The sequence below is a fragment of the Populus trichocarpa genome, chromosome 4 (assembly GCF_000002775.5).
Source record: "Populus trichocarpa isolate Nisqually-1 chromosome 4, P.trichocarpa_v4.1, whole genome shotgun sequence".
Taxonomy (NCBI): domain Eukaryota; kingdom Viridiplantae; phylum Streptophyta; class Magnoliopsida; order Malpighiales; family Salicaceae; genus Populus; species Populus trichocarpa.
Window position 1 is genome coordinate 19361135 of NC_037288.2, and position 17846 is coordinate 19378980.

At 34.8% G+C, this 17846-nt stretch overlaps 1 protein-coding gene across 20 annotated transcripts; it reads right to left on the reverse strand.

Moving 5' to 3' along the window:
- Positions 1-3101: 3101 nt before the first annotated feature.
- Positions 3102-14724, reverse strand: LOC18097918 (serine/threonine-protein kinase STY46). Of its 20 annotated transcripts, none has more exons than XM_052452183.1 (16): positions 14252-14724; positions 13937-14051; positions 13319-13398; positions 13074-13193; positions 12625-12679; positions 6745-6855; positions 6588-6638; positions 5418-5551; positions 5233-5340; positions 5055-5128; positions 4745-4920; positions 4461-4556; positions 4082-4162; positions 3932-3985; positions 3698-3832; positions 3102-3598 (listed from the first exon to the last, which is right to left on the reverse strand). In XM_052452183.1, exons 1-16 carry the CDS (start codon positions 14500-14502, stop codon positions 3524-3526), a joined length of 1716 nt encoding a protein of 571 aa, XP_052308143.1. In that variant the 5' UTR covers positions 14503-14724; the 3' UTR covers positions 3102-3523. The 20 variants fall into 20 exon arrangements, with proteins under 20 accessions (XP_052308143.1, XP_052308141.1, XP_052308139.1 ...); XM_052452181.1 differs by lacking the exon at positions 6745-6855 and adding an exon at positions 12148-12258; XM_052452179.1 differs by lacking the exons at positions 12625-12679; positions 13074-13193 and adding exons at positions 7219-7273; positions 7668-7787 and having other exon boundaries at positions 14252-14723.
- Between the last annotated feature and the right edge of the window lie 3122 nt (positions 14725-17846).

The window sequence follows — 17846 nt, forward strand, 5'->3', positions numbered from 1 at the left end:
GAATTCTTGCAAAGTCATGATCATAATCTCACGCTTATAAGGTGCTCTTACTCGGAGATTAAGAAGATAACTCACGGATTCAATGACAAGTTAGGTGAAGGAGGTTATGACTCGGTGTATAAAGGAAAGCTTCGTAGTGGTCGTTTTGCGGCTGTAAAAATTTTGCACAGAGAAAAAGCTAATGAGCGAGAATTTATCAATGAAGTTGCCACCATTGGAAAAATTTACCATTGCAATATGGTGCAACTCATAGGCTTTACTGTTGAAGGCTCGAAGCGTGCTCTTATATATGAGTTCATGCCTAATGAATCTCTTGAAAAATATATTTTTTCTAGGCAAGGTAGCATACTGCTGAGCAACCAGAAAATATATGAAATTTCTCTTGGAGTGGCTCGTGGCATTGAATATCTACATCAAGGTTGTGACATGTAGATTTTGCATTTTGACATCAAACCTCACAACATTCTTCTCGATGAAAATTTCACTCCAAAAGTCTTAGATTTTGGACTAGCAAAATTGTATCCAACTAATGATAGCGTTGTGTCCCTTACTATGGCTAGAGGAACGATGGGATACATGGCTCCTGAGTTATTTTACAAAAGCATTGGAGGCGTCTCTTACAAAGCCGATGTCTATAGTTTTGGGATGTTGTTGATGGAAATGGTTGGGAGAATGAAAAATCTGAATGCATTGGCAAATCATTCTAGTCAGAAGTACTTCCCTTCATGGATTTATGACCAGGTTAATGAAAGAAAGGATATACTTGAAGATCAAGTGATAGAGCAGGAAAAGAACACAATAAAAAAAGATGATTATAGTGGCATTATGGTGCATACAATTGAAGCCTATTGATCGTCCCTCGATGCACAGAGTTGTACAAATGCTTGAAGCAGATATTGAATCTCTACAAATGTCTCCTAAGCCTTTTCTCGTTCCACAACAGACATCAAATGATGATAAGATCAATTTGGCTAATCCAACAAGTTTAAGAGATCCATCGAATATTTGCAGCATCGATTCTTCATATCAGTTCGGTCGTTGATATAAATACTTGTTTATTTACGTAATATGTTAATTTTGTATGCCTTAACTATCTGAATTTTGATGATAGTCGAAATCATATGGATGTTTGTTAAAACTTGCAATTAACTATCTTACAAAACACCTAATATAATATATATTTTTTGATTAAACACCGATCCCAGAAGCTATAGCCACAAAAAAATATGAACTTGCTTGTGAAAACAACCTTCCAACTTTATACTTGAAGAAGATAAGATATTTTGTTGAGCCAATCAATTATAGTAACTTTCACTAACTCTTTTTTTCCTTGTGATTTTTCTCTAGTTCTAGATTAAGCATAATATATATTTAGTTAATGAATGGAGTTACGAATCATGATTATTTGTGCAAACTAACTCTCGTAGAGAACACTTGTTGGGTGGGTTCTTTGGGAAATTTTTTAAACTTATGAAATAAAATTATCACCTAATATTATGGTGATGAAATGGAGTTGCCAATTAATACCATCCCTAAAACATCATATCTAAAGTAGATTGTATTATCAATCTTGTCTTAATTGCTAATAGTTTGTTATCCTATACAGCTATGGTTTATTTACTTATAGGGTGAAAGTGAGTTCATCATAATAGATTAAACTCTTGGTATATTAGTCTTATGAGCCTTTTGGTTGTGACAAAATCTTAATGGGTCTAATAAACTAGTGATTAAATTCAAATATACATGCACAAAGATTTTTTTTAAAAAATAAGATAAGAATATTTTTATTCAGATGCTAACATAAAACAAAAACATTTTTTTATTTTAGATTTTTATGCTACTACAAGTATTTTTATAAAATGCTAAAATATATAAAAATATATATATTTTTGCCTTCTTTTCTTTTCCTTTTTTTTTTTAAGACAAATGCTTCTTCTTCTTTTTTATAATGATAGAATATACAAAAATAATTTTTTTTTTAAAGACTTGTACATAATTCCTAATGCACACCGAAAAACCTAACATAAAATTTGATTATTTTTTTTTCCCTCTTGAACGTGAGTACGCTTGACCCTAACCCTTCAAACCCATGAACGCAGCTCAAATAATCAAAACCATAGCTGAAAACCCATGAACATTTATCAAGGAAAGCCTAAGCCCAGCCTAGTGTACATTGAAACCTAAAAACACTAACCCACAGCCCCGTTAGCCTATAGCCCATCACATGTGGCCCAAATTAGAAGCCAAACGATCCAAAAGAAGACGCACATTAGCCCATTATCATACAAAACCCAGATCCACCTAAAGCTCAACTCTTTTATTGACCCTAATCCCTAAACACAAATTCACGCAGCAAGTAGAGGCGTGGAAGGAAAGAAGGAAGAGCAAAGAAACTACTGCAACTTGAAACAAACAGGATGCATGCTTAGATCAATCAAATTGTAACTTTTTCTAAACATCTCTTCAAAAATCATTGCAATAGTAAAAAGAAATCAATCCCATTCTCTCGTCATTCTTCTTTTTATACAAACAAAAACACCCATAAGTGGAATGAATTCATGGAAGCAAGCTGAAGTGTTAAGAACAAAAAAAAAGGAACATACCTGGAAAGATGATGGTACTACTCTTGAAGAAAAGGCAAAGTATTTGTTTCACCAATAAAATCCACAAGAGACCAGCAATAGTTGTTAATGTCAGCTTTCACCTTGGCTTTTTTTTTTTCTCAACTCCAACCCCTCTATACAGATAATTTTCTCCATTCCATAGAATAAAAGTACATCAGGTGCGGAAGTCCACCATCGCCTCTCAGTGTTTGAAGGAGAAATAGAAGTGGAAGTCAATGGTGGACTTCCGCACCTGATGTACCTTTCATAACTCAAATCATATAAATTACACAATCATGTCATTCTAAATCAACAGAATTGTTTTCTTTTAATTACGAAGGAGATATTCGAATTTAAAATCTCTTGAAATAAAAAATGACACTTTTCACCAATCTTGTTTTCAAGATGGTGGCATTTTCCCTCCTATTTAAAATTCCAACACCAAAAAGGAAAACAAAAAAAAAAAAACTCTTTAACTCAACGCAATACAAGGGAACATCAACAATAAAAAGCAGAAATAAGCTCTCTCAATATAACACGTTACAGATTACAGCTCCCGGAGATCAAAAGTCTATTACAGTCAAAACCACATTTTCTCCTCCTCCTCCTACTCCTTTTTTTCCCCCCAAATCTTTGAAACGAGGAGCTGCTAGAGTTACATGATTTTTAAGCAGACATTGATATCTCATTTGAAAGGCGCGCCAAAAGATTGCAACTCTCCACAACTTAAATATATAGGTGGAATAATTTGGGAGCGATTGGTCCAAAAATGAACAAAGGGGTGTGTGTGTGTGTGTGTAATTAATGGCTTGATGATGATCCGCATGACAAATAAAATAGCGTACAGTAATGAGAAGGATGGAAAATGGTTGGTTCGATTAGCTGGTTGTTCAGGTTATGAGCATCCGCAAGACTTCCCTTTACTTCCTCCTGAGCACAGATAGAAATCGGCCAGACGATTTCTCCTTGCGCCATTCACCACAATCCCCAACCTGCTATAAAAACTTGCAAGTCTTAGTGCTTGTGATGAACATCTACAGAAACATATATGATATATAAAGCCATTTGTAGCAGAAACCAGAATTGCTAAATACCTCTTTTGCTATTTGTTGCAGGATCTCTATAATCTCCGAGAAGTCAGGCCTTAGAGCTGGATCCTGTTGCCAGCATTTTTCTAGCAGTTCGGCAAGCTTTGGTTGAGTATTCTTGGGTATGGTAGGCCGTAGACCCTGAAACCACGTGAATGAAAAGCACCACACAAATTCTTATAATCATGGACTCATCATACGAAATAGGGGGAAAAAATGCTTGTTGAAAATGAATTTTACCTTTTGAACCACTCCAACAGCTGCTTGTAAAGGGGTTAAGTATTCATATGGAATCTGGGAAGCCAAATATGCAAAAATGATCAATTTGCAAGATCAGAAATTAACTTACTGAAAAGAGAGGGGATATTATACCAAAATGACCAGCAGTACCTTTCCAGTTAACAACTCCCATAACACGATCCCAAAACTAAATACGTCAGCCTTATGGTCATACGGCTTGTGCTCAATGACCTTCAATGCAAGATAAAAGTTGTAAGAAAATGGCGAGATGAACCATTTAGAAGATGCATGGTGGTTACCACCAGCACAACTAATGATGCATCCAAGTTTCAACAAGAATCATGGGGGAGGGGAGAGTAAAGCTATGGTTTATATAACAATGGTAAACAAGTGATCTCTCTCAGTGACAGCAAGAAGCAAATTAAACACTAAGATTAATGTCAAGATAGTTTGCACACTAGTACTGGGGAGGATATTGGTAAAGCTGGGAACACTTTCAGAAGAAGGTGTAATGAAAACAAAGGCGCACCTCAGGAGCCATCCATCTATAGGTCCCAGTTTCCGCAGTCATAATTCCAGTCTGAGCTTTCACTCTGGCAACACCAAAATCAGCAACCTTGACTACCTGAAATGAAATGAACAGAAGTTTCTTATAGATACACATATGGTACAAAGCTTCAGTTGAATTTGATTTATCTTCCTCAGTGATCATGATGAGAGTAGAAGACGTGGAGGAGGATGAAAAAGACTAGGTAAAAAACATCGCTGAAGCTACTTGCTGAAAAAATTAAATATGGTAAAGAAGAATCTTACTTCATTTTCATCCATGAGAAGATTTGCACCCTTCAAATCCCTATGGATTATATTATTTTGGTGCAAGTAATCCATTCCTTTAGAAACATCTATTGCTACTTTAAGTAAATTTGGCAGCTTAAAAACACCCCTCTGCTTGTGTAGGTAGTCATAGACACTTCCTCCGTGCATGAATTCTATTTAACAAGAAAAGAAAAATTAAGATACAAAATGTTGAATGGGAGATGAAAAATTAAAGGGAAAAAAAGAAAGAAATTCATACGAGGAATAAATAAGCATAACAAATGTTTCAAAACTCGTCGGCATTTACCTGTTACAATGCACAAACTTGGAGGCTTGGTGCATGCACCGATAAATTGTACGACATTCTTATGTCGAACTTTCCTACAAGTTCAAAGAATATGTAAAAACAAGGAAATTAAAAACCAAACCCAAGAAACAGCCTAGAGTTGTACAAAAACTATGTAGCTGAAGACGTTGTGCCAGACCTCATTATGTAAACTTCTTGGGCGAATTCTTTCTGCAAGTCTGAATTTACTCGCTCAGGCTTGAGAATTTTGATAGCCACTTCCTGACTACAGTATGTACCTTTGTACCTAAGCAAATAGGATGGAACAGTTGAATAAAAATCCAAACATCAACAGAAATTGTATCTAAAAGACAGTCAACTTACAGATCACCGTATGATCCAGAGGCAACTTTGTTCTCAAACTTCAAATATTTAGGATCAATTTCCCACACATCAGTCCCGTCATTGGGTATTGCAACATGATTAGTTTCGTATTTGATCCTAAATTGCTCGCGATCCTGCAAACACATTTAAAGTAAATTGGAATGCATATCGAAACAAGACATAATGAATGAAACCGCACAAGGAAAAACATGAATAGGTTCTAGTCAATTGATGTGGTGAAGAGATTATGGCATAAACTAGACATTATCAATTATCTTATTGCATTGGAAAACTAAAGAATAAGCAGAAGCAAAATCTGAGAACTTCAAAATGGTACCCATCAGCAACCTATGGTGAATTATTCCTGAAGTAAATTCAGTCACATGTGTTCTACCATATTCAAAACATTGCTAGTAGCGTTATGCCTGTCATATACAAGGCATATCATCTAATTTGAGGAGGTTGCTCGTGGAAGAAATAGATGAAACAATTTTAAAATGATGAAGATAAAAAATACATGTCAACAAAACAAGGTTCCTAACAGACAACTTAATCATCGGGATAAATTCTTATTCAATACATGACCTAGTCTATTGCAATCCTGGTCTACTCTTGCCCATTTCCAGTACTATAAGAGTTGCTAATTGGAATTCCTGAATTGAACTCCTTTTTTCGTTTTCTTATCACTAATTAACATGTGACTAAGTTTTATTTCTACCTACAGCAGCCCCTCCTCAACCCCATAAAATAACCAAATGGTAAAAAGATCTGAAACTGGATGAAGGAAATTACATCAATTATTGGAAAGCAATTTATAAAACATTTCATTGCATCCCGCCCCATTCACTGGCTTTAGATATAATTAACTTCAATTTGAGAGGACCATTTTAGCAAATAGACCATTGGTTAGAAGAGAATATTCTGCTTGCAGGGTCATGCAAAGCTTGCCTGATCCTCATCAAATAATATGACATCTCCACTAAACAAGAAACAAGAAAATCAAGAGACTGGAAATATAATCAATTCAACTACAAATAAATTCATAAAAACTCTTGTAGAACATCACATTCAACAGTGAGCATTGTGAGTGAGAGAAACCCAGATTTATTATAAGCTGCAAACTCCATAAGAAGACACTTGCGATCACTACAAATCAAGTCAGGGAATTACCTCAATCTTGGAAACTTCCTTTGCCAACGCTTCTCTGAGCTGCTCCGTTTCCTGAAAATTATGAACAGTCTGTTAATCGATCAAGTTCGTTGTGTATTTCAAATATGTTCCTGATTAATGGAAGCCTTATGTAATAAAAGGTGTGTATGGCAAGTACCTCATATGGCCAACCATCAACAACAAATACATCCAAGGAGTAGCCATCAACTGTCGAAAATGCGTGCGCTTCTTGGATGTTCAACCCAATGTCAGCAACTAAGTCAGCCAGCTGTAAATTCGCGAAACAACAATGACCTCATAAATAACTAGAAGCACAATAAACGACAAATACATTAAACCAATGGTTAAATGTTTATTTTAGCAGTATCAGACACTATCACAGACTTCCTGCTAACATAAAATGTCAGTTATTCATGCAATTTACTAGCCAGTAAAATGCATGCTACCAGCTGGTGGAATAAAGCTCAAAACGAATCCTAAAATTTGTTTGCAGTTCTTCCAAATTGAATACCAAAACAGCCTCCAAATTGAAAGAAGCAGCAGAATAAACGAAGATTTTCCCCAGCAAATTGAAACAATGATTGAGAAATAAAATGAGCTTGGCTTACTTCAACAAGCATGCTTATCTTACCTGACTCAGGAGTTTTGGCTTGTCCTCAGTTGAAAAAGTAATTTCATGCATGGGCCTACAATATCATTGCCAACAAGAAAAATAGTGTAAACTTCACCATCCAAATCTAGTAAACCATGTATATGAATATTTGCATGCATGTATATATGTTTAGAAAAGTGCATAATCAATGGCATGCTCAATCAGATTGAGCGCCATTTCAAATATAGGATCTCATATACAAAGAGAACCCACTACTCTACCATATTCAAGGATTAAAAACTCATCTGAATTCTGATTTTTACTCAAGTCTGTCGATTAAGGACAATGATTAATACAAAAATGATCTTTGTTAAAACTTTTCAAAAGAAAAGGTGAAAGTGAACTAACAAAAGGGAAAAAACCCCAGATAGATCCTTATTGGAATCAAGTTAACTCTACTACAATAGCATTTTGAATGAGAGAATTACCTGAAGAACTTTGAATCAGCACACACAGAATTATCACCATCTTGATCATCAAATTTATTTGCTTCAAGTGCCAGTGCTTCAAGATTAGGTGATGAACCAAAGGCTGGCGGTGGATGCATGCTGACAATTGAAAACAAGATAAAAATGTCAGCAATATTAATGAAACTTATTGATTGGAGTCGTCAAAATCACAATATGCATGGATTAAGAGGATTCTAGGACAGATAATGATCTCAACATCATGCTTCTTTCTTTGAGCTGCTTCTTTACTAGGAGAGTCTTGAAGGCTGGAGTCAACAGAATTGTCATCAGAAGTAGGATGAACCTGCATGTGGGAGATGCAGTTGATTGCACTTGATAAATTAAAAAGTTTACAAGACTCAATGCAAGAAAAGAAGATAGCAAATGCAAACGAGGTTTGTAATCCACATTTGACAGAAATTCAGCTGCGTTTATTGAACTCAAACAGATCAAACCAGCCTCACAGTGTGAAGTGCAGCACTCATTCAAAGACATGTTTACAGAAGATTCCTTTCATGGCTAGTAACTAAACCAGTATTATACTCGTATATTTATAGTTATATCACATTTACTTCTACATCAACAATGTGGAACAAAAAATCAATTTTGATGAACACAAAAACACAAAACTTCGAACTCCAAATTCTCCACAAAAGATAGGATCCTTCAAAACCTAAAAACACCTGCCGAAAACTTGTATCATGAACACATCCTCGCGTAGTCTTAAAATCTACAGCCTAATCAATCGCAAATTCTATTCATAATCAAATCTTCACAAATTAATATCAAGAAGCATCGGTAATTAATATAAAAAACATAACAAATCAGTAAATAGACGTTACCTGAACAAGGCGAATTTCAATCGCCGGTCGATTAGCAGGATCGTGAGCCAAACGCAGCAATCTCTTATGCGTTAACACATCTTCTGCTCTCTCCACACTCACATCTAAGGCATATCTACACCACAAAAGGTATCAAAATCAGAATTGTCCTCCAAAAGATAAAAATAAAAAGACAGAAAAAACTAATAATTCAAATTAAAAAAAAAAAAAAACTCAAAATTTTCATTTCCGTAACGAAGAGGCAACACCAAGTCACATACATACACATATTGTAATTAATGTCTTGATGATGATCGGCATGACAAATAAAAATAGTGTACAGTAATGAGAAGGATGGAAAATGGTTGGTTCGATTAGCTGGTTGTTCAGGTTATGAGCATCCGCGAGACTTCCCTTTACTTCCTCCTGAGCACAGATAGAAATCGGCCAGACGATTTCTCCTTGCGCCATTCACCACAATCCCCAACCTGCTATAAAAACTTGCAAGTCTTAGTGCTTGTGATGAACATCTACAGAAACATATATGATATATAAAGCCATTTGTAGCAGAAACCAGAATTGCTAAATACCTCTTTTGCTATTTGTTGCAGGATCTCTATAATCTCCGAGAAGTCAGGCCTTAGAGCTGGATCCTGTTGCCAGCATTTTTCTAGCAGTTCGGCAAGCTTTGGTTGAGTATTCTTGGGTATGGTAGGCCGTAGACCCTGAAACCACGTGAATGAAAAGCACCACACAAATTCTTATGATCATGGACTCATCATATGAAATATATAGGGGAGAAAATGCTTGTTGAAAATGATTTTTACCTTTTGAACCACTCCAACAGCTGCTTGTAAAGGGGTTAAGTATTCATACGGAATCTGGGAAGCCAAATATGTAAAAATGATCAATTTGCAAGATCAGAAACTTACTGAAAAGAGAGGGGATATTATACCAAATGACCAGCAGTACCTTCCCAGTTAACAACTCCCATAACACGATCCCAAAACTAAATACGTCAGCCTTATGGTCATACGGCTTGTGCTCAATGACCTTCAATGCAAGATAAAATTTGTAAGAAAATGGCGAGATGAACCATTTCGAAGATGCATGGTGGTTACCACCAGCACAACTAATGATGCATCCAAGTTTCAACAAGAATCATGGGGGAGGGGAGGGTAAAGTTATGGTTTATTTAACAATGGTAAACAAGTGATCTCTCTCGGTGACAGCAATAAGCAAATTAAACACTAAGATTAATGTCTAGATAGTTTGCACACTAGTACTGAGGAGGATATTGGTAAAGCTGGGAACACTTTCAGAAGAAGGTGTAATGAAAACAAAGGCGCACCTCAGGAGCCATCCATCTATAGGTCCCAGTTTCCGCGGTCATAATTCCAGTCTGAGCTTTCACTCTGGCAACACCAAAATCAGCAACCTTGACTACCTGAAATGAAATGAACAGATGTTTCTTATAGATACACATATGGTACAAAGCTTCAGTTGAATTTGATTTATCTTCCTCAGTGATCATGATGAGATTAGAAGACGTGGAGGAGGATGAAAAAGACTAGGTAAAAAACATCGCTGAAGCTACTTGCTGAAAAAATTAAATATGGTAAAGAAGAATCTTACTTCATTTTCATCCATGAGAAGATTTGCACCCTTCAAATCCCTATGGATTATATTATTTTGGTGCAAGTAATCCATTCCTTTAGAAACATCTATTGCTACTTTAAGTAAATTTGGCAGCTTAAAAACACCCCTCTGCTTGTGTAGGTAGTCATAGACACTTCCTCCGTGCATGAATTCTATTTAACAAGAAAAGAAAAATTAAGATACAAAATGTTGAATGGGAGATGAAAAATTAAAGGGAAAAAAAGAAAGAAATTCATACGAGGAATAAATAAGCATAACAAATGTTTCAAAACTCGTTGGCATTTACCTGTTACAATGCACAAACTTGGAGGCTTGGTGCATGCACCGATAAATTGTACGACATTCTTATGTCGAACTTTCCTACAAGTTCAAAGAATATGTAAAAACAAGGAAATTAAAAACCAAACCCGAGAAACAGCCTAGATCAGTTGTAGAAAAACTATGTAGCTGAAGACGTTGTGCCAGACCTCATTATGTAAACTTCTTGGGCGAATTCTTTCTGCAAGTCTGAATTTACTCGCTCAGGCTTGAGAATTTTGATAGCCACTTCCTGACTACAGTATGTACCTTTGTACCTAAGCAAATAGGATGGAACAGTTGAATAAAAATCCAAACTTCAACAGAAATTGTATCTAAAAGACAGTTAACTTACAGATCACCATATGATCCAGAGGCAACTTTGTTCTCAAACTTCAAATATTTAGGATCAATTTCCCACACATCAGTCCCGTCATTGGGTATTGCAACATGATTAGTATCGCATTTGATCCTAAATTGCTCGTGATCCTGCAAACACATTTAAAGTAAATTGGAATGCATATCGAAACAAGACATAATGAATGAAACCGCAAAAGGAAAAACATGAATAGGTTCTAGTCAATTGATGTGGTGAAGAGATTATGGCATAAACTAGACATTATCAATTATCTTATTGCATTGGAAAACTAAAGAATAAGCAGAAGCAAAATCTGAGAACTTCAAAATGGTACCCATCAGCAACCTATGGTGAATTATTCCTGAAGTAAATTCAGTCACATGTGTTCTACCATATTCAAAACATTGCTAGTAGCGTTATGCCTGTCATATACAAGGCATATCATCTAATTTGAGGAGGTTGCTCGTGGAAGAAATAGATGAAACAATTTTAAAATGATGGAGATAAAAAATACATGTCAACAAAACAAGGTTCCTAACAGACAACTTAATCATCGGGATAAATTCTTATTCAATACATGACCTAGTCTATTGCAATCCTGGTCTACTCTTGCCCATTTCCAGTACTATAAGAGTTGCTAATTGGAATTCCTGAATTGAACTCCTTTTTTCGTTTTCTTATCACTAATTAACTTGTGACTAAGTTTTATTTCTACCTACAGCAGCCCCTCCTCAACCCCATAAAATAACCAAATGGTAAAAAGATCTGAAACTGGATGAAGGAAATTACATCAATTATTGGAAAGCAATTTATAAAACATTTCATTGCATCCCGCCCCATTCACTGGCTTTAGATATAATTAACTTCAATTTGAGAGGACCATTTTAGCAAATAGACCATTGGTTAGAAGAGAATATTCTGCTTGCAGGGTCATGCAAAGCTTGCCTGATCCTCATCAAATAATATGACATCTCCACTAAACAAGAAACAAGAAAATCAAGAGACTGGAAATATAATCAATTCAACTACAAATAAATTCATAAAAACTCTTGTAGAACATCACATTCAACAGTGAGCATTGTGAGTGAGAGAAACCCAGATTTATTATAAGCTGCAAACTCCATAAGAAGACACTTGCGATCACTACAAATCAAGTCAGGGAATTACCTCAATCTTGGAAACTTCCTTTGCCAACGCTTCTCTGAGCTGCTCCGTTTCCTGAAAATTATGAACAGTCTGTTAATCGATCAAGTTCGTTGTGTATTTCAAATATGTTCCTGATTAATGGAAGCCTTATGTAATAAAAGGTGTGTATGGAAAGTACCTCATATGGCCAACCATCAACAACAAATACATCCAAGGAGTAGCCATCAACTGTCGAAAATGCGTGCGCTTCTTGGATGTTCAACCCAATGTCAGCGAGTAAGGAAGTCAGCTGTAAATTCGCTAAACATCAATGACGACCTCATAAATAACTAGAAGCACAATAAACGACAAATACATTAAACCAATGGTTAAATGTTTATTTTAGCAGTATCAGACACTATCACAGACTTCCTGCTAACATAAAATGTCAGTTATTCATGCAATTTACTAGCCAGTAAAATGCATGCTACCAGCTGGTGGAATAAAGCTCAAAACGAATCCTAAAATTTGTTTGCAGTTCTTCCAAATTGAATACCAAAACAGCCTCCAAATTGAAAGAAGCAGCAGAATAAACGAAGATTTTCCCCAGCAAATTGAAACAATGATTGAGAAATAAAATGAGCTTGGCTTACTTCAACAAGCATGCTTATCTTACCTGACTCAGGAGTTTTGGCTTGTCCTCAGTTGAAAAGGTAATTTCATGCATGGGCCTACAATATCATTGCCAACAAGAAAAATAGTGTAAACTTCACCATCCAAATCTAGTAAATCATGTATATGAATATTTGCATGCATGTATATATGTTTAGAAAAGTGCATAATCAATGGCATGCTCAATCAGATTGAGCGCCATTTCAAATATAGGATCTCATATACAAAGAGAACCCACTACTCTACCATATTCAAGGATTAAAAACTCATCTGAATTCTGATTTTTACTCAAGTCTGTCGATTAAGGACAATGATTAATACAAAAATGATCTTTGTTAAAACTTTTCAAAAGAAAAGGTGAAAGTGAACTAACAAAAGGGAAAAAACCCCAGATAGATCCTTATTGGAATCAAGTTAACTCTACTACAATAGCATTTTGAATGAGAGAATTACCTGAAGAACTTTGAATCAGCACACACAGAATTATCACCATCTTGATCATCAAATTTATTTGCTTCAAGTGCCAGTGCTTCAAGATTAGGTGATGAACCAAAGGCTGGCGGTGGATGCATGCTGACAATTGAAAACAAGATAAAAATGTCAGCAATATTAATGAAACTTATTGATTGGAGTCGTCAAAATCACAATATGCATGGATTAAGAGGATTCTAGGACAGATAATGATCTCAACAGCATACTTCTTTCTTTGAGCTGCTTCTTTACTAGGAGAGTCTTGAAGGCTGGAGTCAACAGAATTGTCATCAGAAGTAGGATGAACCTGCATGTGGGAGATGCAGTTGATTGCACTTGATAAATTAAAAAGTTTACAAGACTCAATGCAAGAAAAGAAGATAGCAAATGCAAACGAGGTTTGTAATCCACATTTGACAGAAATTCAGCTGCGTTTATTGAACTCAAACAGATCAAACCAGCCTCACAGTGTGAAGTGCAGCACTCATTCAAAGACATGTTTACAGAAGATTCCTTTCATGGCTAGTAACTAAACCAGTATTATACTCGTATATTTATAGTTATATCACATTTACTTCTACATCAACAATGTGGAACAAAAAATCAATTTTGATGAACACAAAAACACAAAACTTCGAACTCCAAATTCTCCACAAAAGATAGGATCCTTCAAAACCTAAAAACACCTGCCGAAAACTTGTATCATGAACACATCCTCGCGTAGTCTTAAAATCTACAGCCTAATCAATCGCAAATTCTATTCATAATCAAATCTTCACAAATTAATATCAAGAAGCATCGGTAATTAATATAAAAAACATAACAAATCAGTAAATAGACGTTACCTGAACAAGGCGAATTTCAATCGCCGGTCGATTAGCAGGATCGTGAGCCAAACGCAGCAATCTCTTATGCGTTAACACATCTTCTGCTCTCTCCACACTCACATCTAACGCATATCTACACCACAAAAGGTACCAAAATCAGAATTGTCCTCCAAAAGATTAAAAAAAAAAAGACAGAAAAAACTAATAATTCAAATTAAAAAAAAAACTCAAAATTTTCATTTCCGTAACGAAGAGGCAACACCAAGTCACATACATACACATATATCGTATAGATGCACGTACATGTGCGGAAACTAACACACACACACATACCTGGTAGGGAGGCGATTGAAGTGAGTCCAGAGTTGATCATCAAAACCAGGTAGATTAGCTTCTTCGTGATTAGATTCTTTAAGACGACGAAGAATCTCATTATAAACCTCAAGTTTCTGCTGCATCCTTTGCTGTTGTTGCCTTCCTTGTAACACCGAATCAGACAATGTCGTGTTCGTGTTCGTGTTCTCGTTCACTCTGCTGCCGCAGCTCTCGTCACTACCACCCTCCTCCATCGCCATAACCACCATTTTAACAACAAAAAAAAAACAATAAATAAAGCAAAATGCAGAGAGAGAAGTTGTGAATTTTTTTTATTTATTTCGCTTCTTACGTTAAAGAAAAAGGGAGGTAGGTTTAAGAGGAGATTAAGGGGAGGGTTAAGAGAGGATTAAGGTTTAATTAATCTAATATTATGGATTCATAGTGGGTGCTGAAGAGAGAGAGGCTGCGTTGTGAGTTTGTTTGGATGGGTTTTTGGCTTTCCTTCCGCTGCTCTCTAAATATGTAAGTTGTTTAGAGGCGTAGTGCGCACCATCGCTCGTTATCCTCCCCCAAATAAAATATTAGCGGGGAGAGTTATATGCTGTGTGTACATTACATCAACTTCCATGCATCTTTACAACGTTTTTTTTGTTTTGTTTTTTAAATCCATCTTTTTGACTTGGAATCATTCCGTTGATGCTATTTAAATCAGAATGTTTTGGGACTGAATGCAGTGCACGAGTTAAAAAAAGGTTTTAATTTTAGAAAAGCAATATTTTTTATAAACTATTTAATTTTATTATATGAATTTTAATCTTAATGCATGAATTCGACCAACTAAAAGATATTGTTTGAATATTTAATTAAAAAATAAAAGAAGATGCCATGTTTGTGTCATACGAAGACAAGCCCATTTCCACCCCTATTAATCTATAAAGGTTCAAAAAAGGCAAATCCAAAGGGTCCCGCTGATTCTGGACAAGCTCACCTTGGAAATACCATAATGTCCATAAATATTTGGTTTATGTTTCCTATTTGATTTATAAGGAAGGGGCGTTGGGAGTTGGTAGAGATGTTTTTTATTTTTAAATATATTAAAATAATATTTTTTATATTTTAAAATTTATTTTTGATATCAGTGTTTGTATGTCAAAATATTCTAAAAATATTTTAAAAAAATAATTTAAAATAAAAAATATATAAATTTTAACAAAAAAAAAAATGAGGATCAACTTCAATACTACCGATCAGTGTAGAAATACTCCATGAAGATGCGGCACCCACTTCAGTTTGTCTAAGAATGTCGAAGATAAAGCCAAAATATGGCACTCCTCAATGCTTGGAGCAAGGGCTTGTCAAGGGGGTTAAGAGTAATTGCATGTTGATGGTTATCTTGATCTTTTTTCTGATCAAGAAACATAATCTCCCTCGAAGTATTTGCCATGAAACACGAGGAACATGGACCAAGGAGAAAGCTAAGAAGGTGCTGCTGAGTAATGAGATTCATGGGAGAGGTGGATTTTGGACCAGCAGTACTTAGATGAAGTTACTTAAAAGCACTTTTCTTTCCTCTGTTGATGCTAGCTTGTAACGTGAAAAAAAAAGAGAGCGAAGAAAAAATGGGGAATTAACAAAATAATTAAACTAATAAAGTTTCCTTTGCTGTAATTTTAGGAAATACTAATCCAAATATACACTTTTTTTAAAAAAATGTAACGGTTAAATTATTTTTGAATAATTATTTACTCTCGAACTTATGTATTGAAAAAAATCGAGTAGTTTGTCTTGAATTCAAAATAAAATGATACCACAATAAAATATGCAATAAATTTGACAGTTTTGCTATTTTATGTTATTTCAAGCAAGTTGATAGCACGAAAAAAGAAGATGAGAACGAAGCAAGCAAACAAAAAAATAAATTTAATTAGATATAATTTTTTTTAATCGTGGGTGTCTAGATCAACTTATGCGTGTCTCGACTAATCCCTCGAGATCCTGAAGTTAATAATTATATAAATTTTAAGTGATTCTAAAATTTATAATATTTAAACTAATAATTTTTAAGAAATAAATTTAGGATTTAACCAAAATACACCGATTGTAATTTTAATGAGGTATTTCTTAATTAACAGCTAGGTGTGCTAAAAAAATATGGTCTCACAAGGTAATTACCTTATAATCTTGGGGGCTACAATGTCTTGCTCGTCGAGCATGATGCACGTTATCATCACACGGTGCTCCATGTTAATGGTATCAGATGTGGAAAATCAACCACAGTCACGAATTGCAAGATACACATGCAAATCGTGGGTGTGTTGTTGCTATAAATAAATGTTCTTGAGAGTCAAAATCACTAATAAATCTTATCGATAGAGTGGATTAATAATTAATATAGAAATAATTAAGAGCTTGAAATGAAGCTTTAAAACACAACTCGCCTAATAAAGAGTAGATAGATTTAAATTGTTTTTTAACTAGTTAGATTTTATGTTAATTTGTTCTTCAATAATTATAAGTTTAAATTTTTTTAAAATTATTGGAGGTTTACATAGTTATTAACTTGAGAGCCCGTGAAATTAGTCGAGTTACATGTAAGCGGCTTCGAACACCTAAATTAATAATAATAATAATAAATTAGATAGATTTATATTTGATACGAATATAATTTCAGGAGCCGTGCGAATATAGATTTGGTATTAATAAAATAAACCATGACCAGGACAATCTTTTAGAAAGAATTCTAGGCCACGTGTCAATCCAGGATAGCGAGATAGAGCGGTTGACCTGAGCTAGCAGACACGCGATTCGCATTAGCAGAGGAATAATCGGGTAAAATAAAGTGACATGACATGGAAGATAAACAAGAAGAAATGACTTGGACGGCACGTGGAAAGATGGGAGTGGATGAAGTGGTAAAGTGGCCTTTGGGTATCACCAAAGGTCACGTGAGATTAACAGAGGAGATTTGACATCGAAGCGGCAACCTGTCGCCGCCAGACTTGCAAGAATATGCGATTCCGAGTCCAAGAATCCATGTTTCTAGTGGAGTTTAAATAAATGAATATTTAATCTTATCCGAAACCGCAACGAAGGCATGCAGTTTCGGTTAGTTATTAATATATGCAGGAGAACGGAAACATTTCGAGTCAAATTTTCTCTTGTTTTAATAATCTGGGTAGTGAAAAGAAATGAGGATATTCTCCGAACTCTTTTAACATCCTGCTTGAATTCTTTCTCAGATCGATTTTTAGTAAACGGTTCATGACTAGGTTAGCATATTTCCCAGAAATTATTTTATTTTGAGTTAATTAAAACCTGAAAAAAAAAATACATGCAGCACAATTGCCTCTTAGAGTCTTTTGTATTCCATTTGTTAAGCAAAGATAAATAATAATAATAATATACAGTTATAAAATTTATTATAAAAATTAACTCGGCTCAATAATGAAATTTGAAAAATTAGCTTTTAAATTTCAGGATTATTATCCTCAAAAAAGAAAGTTTGAATAGTTTTTTAATAAAAAATATCAAAATATTTTTTAGATAATTTTTAATAATTTTAATATGTTAATATATATATATATATATATATATTATTTTAATATATTTT